Source organism: Perognathus longimembris, chromosome 9 (assembly GCF_023159225.1).
Source record: "Perognathus longimembris pacificus isolate PPM17 chromosome 9, ASM2315922v1, whole genome shotgun sequence".
Lineage (NCBI taxonomy): Eukaryota > Metazoa > Chordata > Mammalia > Rodentia > Heteromyidae > Perognathus > Perognathus longimembris.
In genome coordinates, this window is record NC_063169.1 from 9183340 (window position 1) to 9197428 (window position 14089).

The 14089-nt window shown below is 53.3% G+C and overlaps 1 protein-coding gene across 1 annotated transcript; it reads right to left on the reverse strand.

Annotated features, from left to right (window-relative positions):
• Window positions 1–12036: 12036 nt before the first annotated feature.
• Window positions 12037–12885, reverse strand: LOC125357522 (KH homology domain-containing protein 1-like). The gene is made up of 3 exons (XM_048354500.1): window positions 12780–12885; window positions 12446–12628; window positions 12037–12149 (listed from the first exon to the last, which is right to left on the reverse strand). Exons 1-3 carry the CDS (start codon window positions 12883–12885, stop codon window positions 12037–12039), a joined length of 402 nt encoding a protein of 133 aa, XP_048210457.1.
• Between the last annotated feature and the right edge of the window lie 1204 nt (window positions 12886–14089).

Consider the following 14089-nt stretch of genomic DNA (forward strand, 5'->3'; position numbering starts at 1 on the left):
GGTCTTATTATGCCTCTCAATTATGGCCTGACCATTTGGGTTATATGGTATTCCAGTGGTATGTTTAATATTCCACATTTGCAAAAAGGCCTGTAAAGGCTTACTGGTGAAGCAAGGTCCATTATCTGTTTTAACCTGTAGACGGAGCCCTAGGATAGAAAAATATTGTAAGAAGTGGTTTTCAGCATGCCATGCTCTTTCCCCTGCATGCAGAGAGGCTCAACACACGCCAGAGCATGTGTCAATAGACATAAATATATATTTTAGCCTTCCCAAAGGAGCGTAGTGGGTTACATCAGTCTGCCAGATAAAATTGGGTTTTAAGCCTCTTGGATTGACCCCAGGAGATTGCAGGGGAGGGACCTGCATGAAAGGCATACACGATTTGCAAATCCTTATAATCTTTTAAAAGTCTTTTATAGGAATTGAAGGAAATCTCTGATGTAACCCTCTCCAATTTAAGTGAGTACGCTCATGGAGTCCTTGGGCCATTTGAAGGTTTTGAGGTTGTACAATGGCCAGAGCTATAATAGTTCCATTAGTGGCCAGCTGGTCAGCCATACGATTACCTTGTGTCAGGTCCCCAGGCAATCCTTGGTGTCCACGAAGGTGCTGTAAAAATATAGGCTCACCCCGCTCTTTTAACAGAGACCTGACTTGGATCATCAGAGGGGTGATTGGGTTTTCATCTAATTTAATGTATGAAAATACCAGGTTGGGTAGCAAATTAACCACATACAGACTATCAGAAAACAAGTTCATTGGCTGTTTGACATGGGTCAGTGCCAGGGCAACTGTGTACAATTCCTTAAATTGCACAGACCCAGTGACTACTTCAAAGTAATGGGTGTTTTCTTTCCCACCGGCAGGGGGCAAGGCGGAGCGCACCACTACGGCAGAGCCGGCTCGTCCCCCATCTGTAAACACATTGGCAGCCTTGACAAAAGGCCTGGTAGAAAAAAGTACAGGAGGCGTCCATTGTAGCCTGGAAAATGAGGTCACCCACCTCGAGGTGCCATAGTGGCAATCTACCTTTCCCATAAAGCCCTCCAGGGCACTGGACACACGTGCATTATTCCTTCTGTCCCATTCAAAATCTGACAACCGGTAGGGAATAGTTAGCACATCGGGATCTCGCCCATAATGTCTCAGGGAAGTATCCCTGCCCTTAATTACCAAGTCAGCTAGCTGGTCTAGCTGGGAATAAACTCTGGGAGCTCCTCCCACTGAGGCGTGCACCCACTGAAGAGGCTCGCCTGACTGAGTAATAGCAGCTGAGGAAATCTCAGATCCGGGGAGGATCCAAAGCCAAAGTGGGCACTCAGGCTTGTAGCGTGCCAGCTGTGCCTTATTTAGGGCCAATTGGACTTTTTGGAAGGCTGTTTGAAATGATGGAGTTATTGTAATAACATCAGTGGGCGCTTTGCCCTTCAAAGAGTCATGGAGTGGAAGCAGCTCCTCTGTAGGCAGGTGAAGCCAGGGTCTTAGCCAGTTAATCTCGCCTAACAGTCTTTGCATCTCCACCAGAGTATAAAATTACTGGAAGGATAACTGGGGCTTAAGGGGGCACACAGAGTCTAGTTTAAGCTCTGCCCCCAAGATCTTAAAGGGGTATACTTTCTGAAACTTGTCACTGGCTATATGCAGCCCTCCTCTTTGTAGGAGTGTTTGTACCTTGCTATAGGCCAAGTCTAGCACTTGAACGAGGGACAGTTGTTCTGATACCATTTTTTTAAACTTTTCTAATTTGTTTGAGGGAATAGGCCACTGTTCCACCCAAATCGGGGTGCCCGGGTGCCATCGAATGGCAGGGACAGTAGGAACAGTGGCCTTCAGGATTGGGGGTGAGGCCCTGTAGAAGAATTAGGAGCCTCCAGTCCCGAGGCCTCAGAGGGAGGCTCTTTTTAGTAGCCACTAGGGCCACCTGACAGGTCCTGGCCTGTGATGACCGCAGCCTTAATCTTTCCCAAGATATCTCGTCCCAACAGGTTATCTGGTGATTTTGTTATTATTAAGGGACACACTATTCCCTTGCCACCATTCATATCATTCCAAGGAAGCCAGTTCCTGGTTGTTTCACTCCCAGCTGTGCCTCCCACCCCCGAGATCTGGGGGCTGGGGATTAGGTCCCAACATGGAGGCACTAACTCCTTCTTTAATATGGTCCGATCTGCTCCTGTATCAATTAAGAATCGGAACTTCTTTCCAAATATCATGATTACTGTCTCTGGCCTCATCTCGGGGACAATGGGGACTGGCTGGAGGGCCTTAGGCTGTTTATTGCCTTGGTGGGTAGGGAATCTGAGTCAGGCTTAAAGCAGATGTTCTGCCCAGGGCGCGTTCGGCCTGCCTCTCTCACGAACTGCCCTCCTGAACTCATGGAAATCTGTAGTTTCCTGCAACTCCCATGAAGGGGTAAGGGCTCCGAATTTAAAAGCGGCCAGGCCGTTTGCATTTGGTGGTGGGGCGCCGCCACTTCCGAGGCTGGCGGCGGCTGTAAAACTGCAGCCCAGTGGGGCTGCCAAAATCTGCATATGTAGGGGTAGCGAGCCGCGGGAACTGCGTCTGGATTGGGGTCACAGGGACCAAGCGTGCATTCGTCCCTGGGCCTCTCGGAGCGGGGTGTCGGGGGCCCCCTCCGCATCAAAATTCCCTCTGGCTGCCCTCTCCTGAATCCAGGGATTCCCCCGTGTCCGAGGAGAAGCAAGCCTTGCGGGTCTTAATAGCTCGCAGTCGGAGTTCTTCTCGCCATTCTGACTCCTGCAATTCCTGCTCTAGTTGGTCCCAAGTTTCCCACGAGAGTGGGTTGGCTCCAGTTAGCCACGGGACCCTGAGATTTAGCTCCTGCCAAATAAGCATGGCACATGGTTCTGAGATATTCATGCCCACGTTTTGGAGGGTGAATTTCAGGATTTCAAGGGGTGAATTACTTCGCCTACTTTGAACTTGTCCCATCCTCGTTGATGACCTGGGTGGGAGGACCACGTGTCCCAGAGTTTCCACTCTAATTCCATGAGGGTCTATCGGGAGCCAGACTTCCTCACGTGGGTTTTGCGAAACCACGCTGGGCGCCAAAAATGTCGGGCTCGGGTCGCCTCCCCTGGCGCGGGGACTAAGACTCTGCTACGCTTCTCACCACTCCCTTTCTCACCCTCTCCCCTGGTCACCCGACCTGCAGGTAAGACCAGGGTGGAGTGGGGGAGCCAGCACAGACCTCACGTGCACACGGCCAAACGAGATCGCTTACCTCCTTACCAGTAAAGAAAGCCAGGCATAGGCGGGTCTCGGAGAAGCTTCAAGAGCTATCTGGTTTACTAAGGTGGGGGTAAAGACAAATGATAGGAAGGAACGAGAGGAGACTGGCCGGCCAGGACGCTGATAGGCTACGAGCTTACCATATGACCCCCTCATGAGCTAACGTCACACGAAAGCGCTGTGCCAGGGAGAGACTGGGGGCTCATGGGCTGGCGAGAAAGTTGGGGGTTGTTTGCAAAGCCGGTTCTTCTGGTTCCGTACCCAGAAAATTGTGGCCTGCTTCCGCATTCCCCCAGGGCTGGGGAAAGGGCGGCATCTCGGGTGCGCTCTCCAGTGCCCTTCACCTGAAGTCCATAAGGCTGAATGAACCCCAACATCTGCCCCTTTCAGTTTTATTTTTTATTTTTTTCTTTGATCGGCTGAATGAACCCCAACAGTTTCCAAAGGATTCATCATAGAGATGAAATCCCAAAAGATGAACTTAGGGGAAATCAAAATCAGATGGTATAAGCCATTTTGAACATTTCGCACTGGTATGTATCTGCATGTGGACATACGTTTGTCTCTACATGTGTTTCCATTTCCCAATGTGTGTCTGCAAGGGGAGGGATTTTGTGTGTGTGTGGAGGCTGGTAAATCACTTCCTGCCAGGCACGAGTGGCTCACACCTGGAATCTTAGGTACTCAGTAGGCTGAGATATGAGGATCGCAGTTCAAAGTCAGCCCAGGCAGGAAAGTCGATGAGACTCTTCTCTCCAAATAACCACCAGAAAACCGGAAGTGGTGCTGCAGCTCAAGTGGTAGAGTGCGAGCCTTGAGCTGAAGAGCTCAGGGACAGCCCAGACCCAGGGATCAAGCCCCAGACCGGGGGAAAACACATCATGTTCTAGCATCATTTTACTTGTAATTTTTTGCATTAGTAACAAAACTAAGCCTTGGCATCTCATGCACACCCGACAACATACAAAGCCTAGATATTAAGTAGTCTGAATTCACCCTGAACTTCAGGAAACTGAGGAATCGGTGCACCCAGACCTTCTCGGGGATGCTGGGGTGCATTGGGAAAACTATGATCTGCAAATAGTGAAAGTCCTAGGAGGAGCAGTCAGAAGCCCAGGAGGACAATGTGGGGTCCACTGGAGGAGGAGGCTTAGGAAGTGGTCCCCAGGAAGGGACCTCAGCTTTGACAGAAGACCAAAGGGAACTTGAGATCCAGGTCTCCACACAGCCCCATTGCAGTCCCAGCCACAACTGGCGAACTCGCCCGAGATAGGCAGGGAAGCGCCGTGCGTTCTGCTGCTGGCCGGTGTTCCCTGGCTCTGACTCCAGGACACCCTGCAGGGAGCGCCTGGTGGACACCTGCAGACACTGGACCAACCCCCACCCACCACCCACGCCCAAGCTGCACCCAGAAGAACCTTCTGGCACTTCCTCTGGAGAGGCAGGCAAGTGGCACCAGGCAGCCAGACCAGGACAGCAGGGAAGGGAACACTGCGGTGACTCCTGCAAGCCAACCCCAGGTGCCAACTGCAGCACTGAAGATGAAAGAGCCAGACCAATCAGGTCGGCTCCTGGAGGATTACTTGTGCTCTGCCACCGGGACAGGCTCTACTGCAACTGAATCAGGAGACGACCAGGCAAGATTCAGATTTGCAGACAGGGAGCTGTCCTTGTCCTCTGCAACCAACACAGGCTCTCCTGGACCTGAATCAGAAGATGAAGACCCAGGACTCAGCAATGCTGACTGCGAGTTGTCTTCGTCTGCTGCAACTGGAACAGGATCTCCCGTACCTGACTCAGAAGATGAAGAACCAAGACTAAGCTTTTCTGACTTGGAGTTGTCCTTGTCCTCTGCAACCGGGACAGGTTCTCCATCACCTCAGTCTGAAGATGAAGAAGCTCAACTCGGCTTTGCCGACTGCGAGCTGTCCAGCGTATCCACCCTGGACTCCTTCCCATCAGAGGAGGAAGGGGAGGAACGAGCACAAGACAAAGTGCTTTACAGGTAAGGCCACAGTCGTACACTGCCAATGATCACTCCTGACCAAGTGTGAGGAACTCCGTGCTGTTGGAAATGAGCTGTTTTCCTCTGAGAGGTCAGTCACCACAGAGGGAGACCCGAGACTCAGCATTCCTTCAGGAACGTCGGCTTTACTTCTGTGGAAGCAGGTGCAGTTGACAAGAGTCAGTTCAGCGAGGATGAGGGGCGGGCAGCGTCCCAGGTTGATCCCTCCCACGGCGCTGCCCTTGATCTTGATCACAAGTTAGGTTTAAAGACGTTTGCGATTAGGTGGTTTGAAATATTCAAGAGTTTACCCCCCAAATCACCCCCACACCTTCAGGTCTAAAGTCAGAGAACTATTTCCTCCTTTAAAAGAACATAAGGCCCAACTGAAGTCACTTTGTGTCAACAGGATTTCCTGAGGATGACTGAAAGCACACAGACATATTTCAGGTTGGATAACAACATGGCGGCAGCTGCCCTACAATGGTGTTGCTTATGCCAAGCAAATATTGCATAGCAAACACCTTTCTCCTCCCATGCGCACCACTCTTTATTTAGGAAAAGGTGAAAGACACAGATTTTGAGCAGGAATTCCAGGGTGCCTCAGAGCTCAGTAGTAGTAAAGTATTAACCCCCCCACCACCACACACACACCTCATTTCCCCCAGGTCAAGCAGAACGTCAGGTGTGCACACCTGTGCTCATCTGCAGGCAGGCATGGCGGAAAGTTCCCTCACCCCAGGCAGAGCACCCCATGCTGGGCCTGGCCAAGGGTGCCCGCCCTTGACCCCCAAGAGACCATAGCCTACTTTTTATTTTCTGTTTCTTCATGAAGACTCCCATGAGCCTGACCCCAACTTCACTCGCCCTGCGCAATCTCCAACCCCAGGGGAAGCTTGCTGCCCCTCGCTGCCCCTCAGTAAACAGTCCTTGCCTGTTGAGACTGAGTCCGGCCTGTTCTCCCCCCCACCCCACCATTTTCCTAACAAGCAGCAGCAAAAAGGCGCAGGGAGAGGAAGACGATGAGCCCCACAAGCTCCTCAGCCAGGGAGAAACAGAGGAACCGCAGGAAATGTCCAAACGGGCTGCCAGGCTGGTGGGGGACACAGAATGGGGGTCTCCGTGTGAGCAGGAGAGGGGACATGGAAACTCCCTCATCGCCTGCTCTTTAGCTTGGCTTTGGGTCTAATCCTGCTTTAAAACACACACACACACCTGTTGATGGGGGAGAGGGAAGAAAAGCCTGCACTGCTGGCTCATGCTTGTAATCCGAGCCACGGGGGAGGCTGAGATCTGAGGATCAGGAGCCCTGAGCAGCCCAGGCGGGGAAGCCTTCAAGATCCTCATCTCAACCCTATGAAAAAGAAACCAGAAGTGGCACTGTGGATAAAGGGTTAAGACTTCTAAGCTTGGGAAGATAAGCTCAGGGGTGTTGCTGAGGCCTTGAGTTCAAATCTCAGGGCGGGCATAAGATTAAAAAACAGAGACAAGGACCAGCTGGAGTCAGTGTCTCCTAGCTGTTATGCTAACTGCTCATGAGATTGAGATAGGATGAAGTTTGGAAGCCACCATGAGTCCTGCAAAGGCTCACCCTGAGTCCAGAGACAGTCTCTCTTCAGGTTTCTGATTTCCAACAGGGTCCTGTCTGCCTGCTGAGGACCTGACCCTTGTTACACCCGGCCAGAACACACACAGGGCCAAGCCCCAGACCCTGTCCAGCTTCTCGACCCCCCAGGCTCTCTTTTCTACCCATTAGAAGCCCTCCTCTGGACGGGGCAGCTCACCTCAATCACATACTTATGACTAGGAGGTAGTTCAATCTGGGTTTTCTTATGAGCAAGAGGGTTTTTTTCAGCTAGCGGGCCTGCAGGGACATACTGAGGCAACTGCTTGGGAGTGCAGGAAAGGACCACAGTGGCCTGAGGTCATGGCTCCTTGGACTCAGTGTCTTCAACGTCATGGCATTTCAACCACCTTCTAAAGTTCCTCCCAGGGAGGGGGCCAACTGGACAGCAAAGCACTTTATAGAGATGGCTGGGTCTGGTCATTGGTAGAGCGTCTGCCTAGCAAGGGTGAGGCCCTGGGTTTCCTCCTCAGCACCACAAGCAGCAACACACTGGGAGGATGTTTGGGGGAACTTCTGGTGCCCCTGATTTCCTCCTTTCCCCCAGCACAGGACACAGGTGCATCTCACTCCAGGTCCAGCTGCAGTCCCCTAGGCCTTGCCTGGCCACCCTGTGTGGCATGGCCGCCCCCACCCCCTCCCCCAGCGCGGAGCTCAGCATGGCTCTCACTCTCCTCACCAGCCTCCCTCCTTCCCCTCACGCCACCATTCGCTTTGCCTCTTAATACTTTGTCTTCTAGCCAGCTCTATGTATTCCCTGAGGGGCACCCCCTCCTTCTTGTCTCCCATCCCCAGGACTTTGACTCGAGATCAGCACCCATCCAGAGTCCCAAATGTATCCGAAGCATTAGAATTCCAGAAGCTGAGAAATGAGTCCCGTGAGCAAGCGAGTCCACGGAGGGAGGTGCGGGTTGGAGCTTCTCCACGTGTGGGATTGTCTCTGGAGGAGGAGGTCCCCACAGGGCTGCGGCCGGGCGAGTGCCAGGCGACAGCACACGGCATGGCAGAGCCAGAGGGCAATCCTGGAGGAAAGCTCCCTGGGTGGCGAAGGCAGCGTCCGTGTCTGAACGGCTGGACTCAGGACCAGAGGCTCCGCTGGCCAGAAGCTGGACTCCAGTGCGGGCCATGGCCATGGTGTGCTCAGGAGCTCTTCCTGCAGCAGGAACATGATGGCTTCGAGGGAGACGTGGGCAGCGGGGCGAGCGGCAGTCAGTCCCGCACAAGGTCGCTTCCCATTGCCTGAAGGAGCGCGAAGGAGTGGGGGCAGCGCGGGCCGAGGGCGCCCAGGGCCTCCCCGCCCGTCTGCCACGCGTTCTGACACCTGGCCAGTGACATCTGTGACGGCCACCGAGGGCAGGGCCTGGCCGGAGCGCATCCCACGTCACCCCTGGCTCTGACAGTTCCAGCAGCTGGACCCCTGGGGACCCGATCTCCGGAAACCCAGCCCTCACCATCTCACGGCTCGTGACCCCGATTCCTCCACGCAGGAAGTCCTGGAGCTACACGGCCAGAGATTCAGAGGTGTGCTGGGCACACACTGCTAGCAGAATGGCAGGAAGCACAGTGGGGGCTGCAGCAGCCCGTGAGGACCCGAGTCCCGGCACGGCTGTCTCTCCAGTCCCTAGAGGGGATTTGTCCTTGCAGGTCCCCCAGGCAGAGCCAGTGTGCCTGCTCTGCGCCCCTCCACCTTGCTGGGGTGGGACGAGAAGGGGGCCCTGAGCCGTCCACTGGGCCACATCCGTCCATGTGCTGCCCACATGCTCCAGCCCAGCCCGGACACCTGGCCGTTCCCTGCGCCGTCAGCCTGGCGGGACAGACAGAGGACAGCAAGGGCCATGCAGCATCCCCGGCCTCGGCCGTCGACAGGACAATGGACGCAAACCGCGCAGACGCTGAGCAGGGGAAGATCCGTGTGTGGGGACACTGCGACAGCCCTCCACCCTGGCGCCAACGCAGAGTCCTCAAGATATTTCCAATGAAGAACTCAGTGGTCTGCGCTCACCGAGGGCAGGCAACACAGAGCAGGTGCACAGTGTTCCACCGCCCGACAACCCCAGTCCCCGATGGCTGAGGATCTGCAGCTCATGTGCACACACCCAAACGAGAGCCACGCACTTTCCAAACATGGCAGCTGGAGAGCCGCGCCCTGGTGCAGCTGCTGAGAATCTCCAACGGACGATGGAGGTGACAGAGCCACCTCCAGCCGTGATAGCAAAGGAAGAACAAGCAAATGACACCCATGTCAGGGATGCGGAGCTGGCCAGGCCATGTCTCCTGAGAGAGAGCCCCTTCCACGTGTGGGGGAGTGGAGTCCCGCAGCATCTGAGGACTCGCTCCCTCACCAACGTCCTGACCCAACCCGTGGCGGGATCAGAGAAGGTGCTGGAACTGGGCTCACAAGCCAGGCGGATTCCCAACAAGATTCAAGGCTCAGCTGCCCCTGCTGCTGGGGACACCAGTGGGCGTCCCGAGACGGGAGGACAGCACACCTGAGAGGTGCAGCTCAGGCCCTGGCTGGAGGAGGAACTGACCTTGCTCTTCCACTGGGGCTGCAGTTGAACTGCAGACAGAGAGAATGCTGAGGTCAGGGAGCGGGGGATGGGCCAACTGTGGGCGCTCCTCAGAGCAGAGCCACTCAGGAAGTTCACTGCCGTGTCGCTCTCATGGCCCACTGGCACACGCCGTCTCACGAGGACTCCCAAGAAATGTTCACAAGTCGTCCTTCCTTCCTTCCTTCCTTCCTTCCTTCCTTCCTTCCTTCCTTCCTTCCTTCCTTCCTTCCTTCGTTCCTTCTTTCCTTCCTTCTTTCCACCCTCCCTCCCTTCCTCCCTCCCTTCCTTCCTCCCTCTCTTTCTCTCTCTCTCCATAGACTATTTGCCAATGCTGTTTAACAATTAGTGTTGAATAGCTCACCTGATTTGTAGTGCAGACACAGAAGGCTGGGGGTTATGGCAAACATGTTATTTGCACAATGTGTAAAATTAGGTCATACGTGTCCATTTCCATAAACACTCATGGATTCCCATCTTTCGTTCAAGCAGTGGGTGAGTAGGATAGGCTTTGCTTTTGGGTAGGACTGCAGTTTGTACTCAGGGCCTCGTACTTGATAAACAAGCATTGTAGGACACACATTCATCTTACTTCCATATCTGTGCCTTTACTTCTCTTCCTACCCTTCCACCTAGGCCTTCTGCCCACATAGCTCCTAAATATCATCTACAAAGTTATTGCCTATCTACAACACCAATGGCCTGTAGTTATATTTCCTTAAGGGAATTCATAACATACTGCTTGAGTACGCTGTGAAGGAATGCAGTAATGACTAGCACGGATGCGGGCAGGCACGCTTGTTATTTCCATAAAGGGCGCTGCTTCCAGATGACCGTGATTGAGCAGGAGTGCTCCCAGCAGACCCCAATGTGTCTCTTCCAGACACTCCCTCCTTCCTTGCTGAAGTGACCAGAGAGACTCGCCTGCCCTGCCTATGTTTCCCTCATCTGAAGCTTGGTAGGACCTCAGGTGGCCTGGGCGAGGCTTGAGATCACTGCAGCGCAGCCCAGCTCTCCTACAGCTCCCTCCTCTGGCAGGTGTCTGGCAGCAGCCTGATGCCCCGCGGCTCCCACAGGGGATCCTAGCTGCTCAGGAGGCAGAGAGCTGAGCATCACAATAGGAAGCCAGCAGGGGCAGAAAAGACCTGGAGGCTTGTCTCTGCAGTTAGCCAGCCAAAGCTCAGCTGTGTTCAAATGGAAGTTGTGGCTCAGGTAGTAAAGTCCTAGGCTTGAAGAGGACAAGCTGAGGGGAGCACCCAGACCCTGAGTTCAGACTCGGTACTAGAATAGACCGTTGAATCCGGTGGCTCTGTCGTTGTCGTCCCCGGGGGACTTTGCAAACCCAGGGTGACCACACACAAAAGGAGGATGGTAAACAGGCTTTCCACCCTGTCACTTTCTGGAGAGTCCTGGTAGCTTGCAACGCTTTTCAGTAAAGACTGACTCTGTGGGCCTTGAAGTCCTGGCACTGGCAAGATGGTCTGGACAGCCAGTAACTGTTGCGGTCAGCAAGGAAAGGGGCTCCACCCGCCTCAGGAGAGGCTCCCGGGACCCTCAGTGCTGGAGGAAGCCTTGGGGACCGCCTGCTGTTTGTGAGAACTGTTCACATTCCTGCTTTGTTGCATTCCTAGAGGTACTACAAAACATCCAGCACCCCATTCTCCCCACCGCTGCCTGCTCCAGAAGGAATGAGTCTCTGGAAATTTCCAGTTGAATCCACCTAGCTCCTACTGGGGGCGTAGATGTCCCCCAGAGCTCTCAGCACCCCTCCTCCTGCACCACGTTCAGAGATGGCTGGCTCCTGGCCTCCAAATCAGCATTTGGAATTTGCTGGGCTCCTTGGCCAAGGCCTCCCCTGCACCTGTAAGGACAGCTGTGGGAGGAGGCTGCTCCTGTGTCCCGAACCCCTCCATCCCAGTACAGTGACCCCAGCGGGAAGCCTCCCCAGAACACAGGGGCCAGGAGACTTTGTAGATCCCTTGAGTTCCTGAAAGCCTTTTCCAGCCTGGCTGGAAGGGCCAGACAATTGCCCTGACTGCCAGGAAGCCCCAGATCTCCCCTAGGGACTCGAGTTTGCCTGGGTCACCCTCCTGGAGGGCAGCTTACTTTGCAGGGAGAGCTGGCAGAAGTGGCTGGCCAATCTCATGGTCATCTCAGCTATGTCTTGCTGATGTTAAAGCCACGCAAACACGGAAACATGTATAAACAATCTGGAAATGTGAAAATCTGAGGTCTCTTGAAAGAGACTGTGTTTGTTAGACGTTGGGAGGGATTGTGGGGGAAATGAGTGCACTGGAGAAGCTTGTGAGAAACAAAGAGGGGGAGAGGGAGTGATGTCGAGGCAATGCAGATTGCACCACGGGTGTTGCTGGATCTCCTTCACCAGCAGAATACACACTTCAGAAGACGCCTCTCACCTATGTGCCTAGACTTCCCAGGGAAGACAACACAGCCAAAAATGTCACCCTCCACCACTGTCTGCGCCATGTCTTCACTGACCTGTCCAGAGCAGGCTGGTCCTCCAGGGACACAGAAGTGCACAGAAGCCCACGGAAGCTCAATGCAAGCAAGCACTTGGCTGGAGGAAGCCTGAGGAAAGTGAATCACTTGTCCTGGTAGCCTTTCACCACCAAGGAGTCCAGCTGCACACGGAGGCAGGCGGCCAAGTCTTTTGTGGTTAGTGGCTGGCTCCGGACACTTTGCAGCATCTGGTAGCCTGGGCAGGGAGAAGAATGGTCAGAGTCTAGGAGCCCAGTCAAGAAGCCTGTGAGGATGGAAGGGAACGAAGGGAGGGGTAGGAGATATTCCATCCCATCCCATGGGGCCCCAATTGTATGCCCCCTCCCCACTTTCTCTCTCAATGACTTGATTCCAAATATGGTTAACCCTGGGCCTCTGCCCTCCAGGGGGCTTGGGAACATGTGATTCTCAGGTTCCTGAGCAGTCCAAGTCTTTAAGATGCCATGCATGAGCAGCAAGGCTTTGACTGCAAACTAGGTCATCGACGCTTACCTCGAGCTCGATAGTGAAAGTCCTTGTGCTCCAAAAGCCATATCATGCCCATCAGCCATTGCCTGGCCCTTGGGGACCCCACCACGGTGACTCGAGTGTGGCCTGTGACGGTGAACCAGGGCTCCAGCTGAATGAGGGTGTGGCTGTGCTCCTCCATGCAGAGAAGGTATCTGTCCTCCTGCCCTAGGAACAGAAGAGGACAGGAAGAGCAGGAAAATCCCCAACAGAACTGGGGGTCAGGTGCCCCGATGGTGGGGCCCCAGTACGGATCAAAGAGGGAGCACAGGGAGAGGCGGATAGCGTGAAGACAAGAGATGGCACTGGGGTCACCTACCGAAAATCTCCTCCTCCTGCTCCTCTTCCAGGTAGAAAACCAACGGAGCACTGAAATTTTCAGGCTCGGTCCACCATGCTCCCATGCTGAGAGAGCACGTGTCCATGTTGTCCTTTACCCCGGCTTTACTCAGCACGGAGCAAGTCCAAGTAGCTGGGTGCAGAGATGAAGAAGATCCCAAGCTCTGTGTTTTGTATTCTCCCTCAGATAATCCACTCGTCTCCACCCTAGACCCACCCTAGAGAGGCTGAACTAGCCCTCAAGTCCTTCAGAGATAATTCACCCAGTCACTGATAATTCAATCTTAGATTCCTCTGCTCTGGATTCAAACCTTTCTGATAAACTAGATAACACAACCCAGGGTTCTGAGGCCTAGAAATGCAAACTTGTCATCACTGTGATTTCACAAAAGATGTACTGGGCATGACCTTGGGTCTTGTGCTGGAAGAAAAATGATTCCAGAATGGCCCTAGGAGTTGATTTTTCTTTCCTAGCTACTCTGGATAGGGAGCAAGGAGAGTGGAGAATGGAGGGAGCTGGGGCACAATAATCCTGAAACTATCTCAAAGTAAGAGTTAATAAAAGCAAAGCGTTTGGGGTGTGGTACAGTACTAGTGCTGCGAAGTTTCAGTATTGACAGCAGATAGGATAGGATAGGATAGGATAGGATAGGATAGGATAGGATAGGATAGGATAGGGGAAGAAGGGGAGAAGAGAAGACAGAACAGGACAAGACAATGGGACCGGAAAAGATGGGGGAACAAGGAAGAGGATAGCAAGGACAGGAGAGAAAGGAAAGGGAATATTGCTTCACTGATGGCATTTGCTTCTTTACCTGAAGGTTTGTGCTTGCGGTCTCCTTCCACGGATTATTTGTTTCTCTACCTAACTGGAGAAATCTCAGTTCATGGTTTACAAGCAGAGTCCTTTCAATTTAGACCCAAATAGCTTCTCTTCTGCAGTAGACACTGGTCTCCTGAAAGCGTAATTCCTCAGGTCCTACCCATGTGGAGGCTAATACAGATATTTTCAGGCTATTGAAAGCTGAATTATGAAGAATATCCTGTATTTATTTTTTGAATCTATATTTTCTCTTTCTTTCTAGTTCTTCTAATTATTCACTGAAGACAGTGAGGAATTTGATGGGTTTTCTAAGGACATTCTCCCCTTAATCTTCAACCAGTAGAGGGAGCCCAGGAACTCATGAAATGGTCTGAACTTTTAGCCAGGAGGTGCTGGTGAGATGAGGCAGCCAGAGCAGAGCAGATGGCATAAGGCTGTTACCTTGTGTTCATTCACTGTAGTCACAG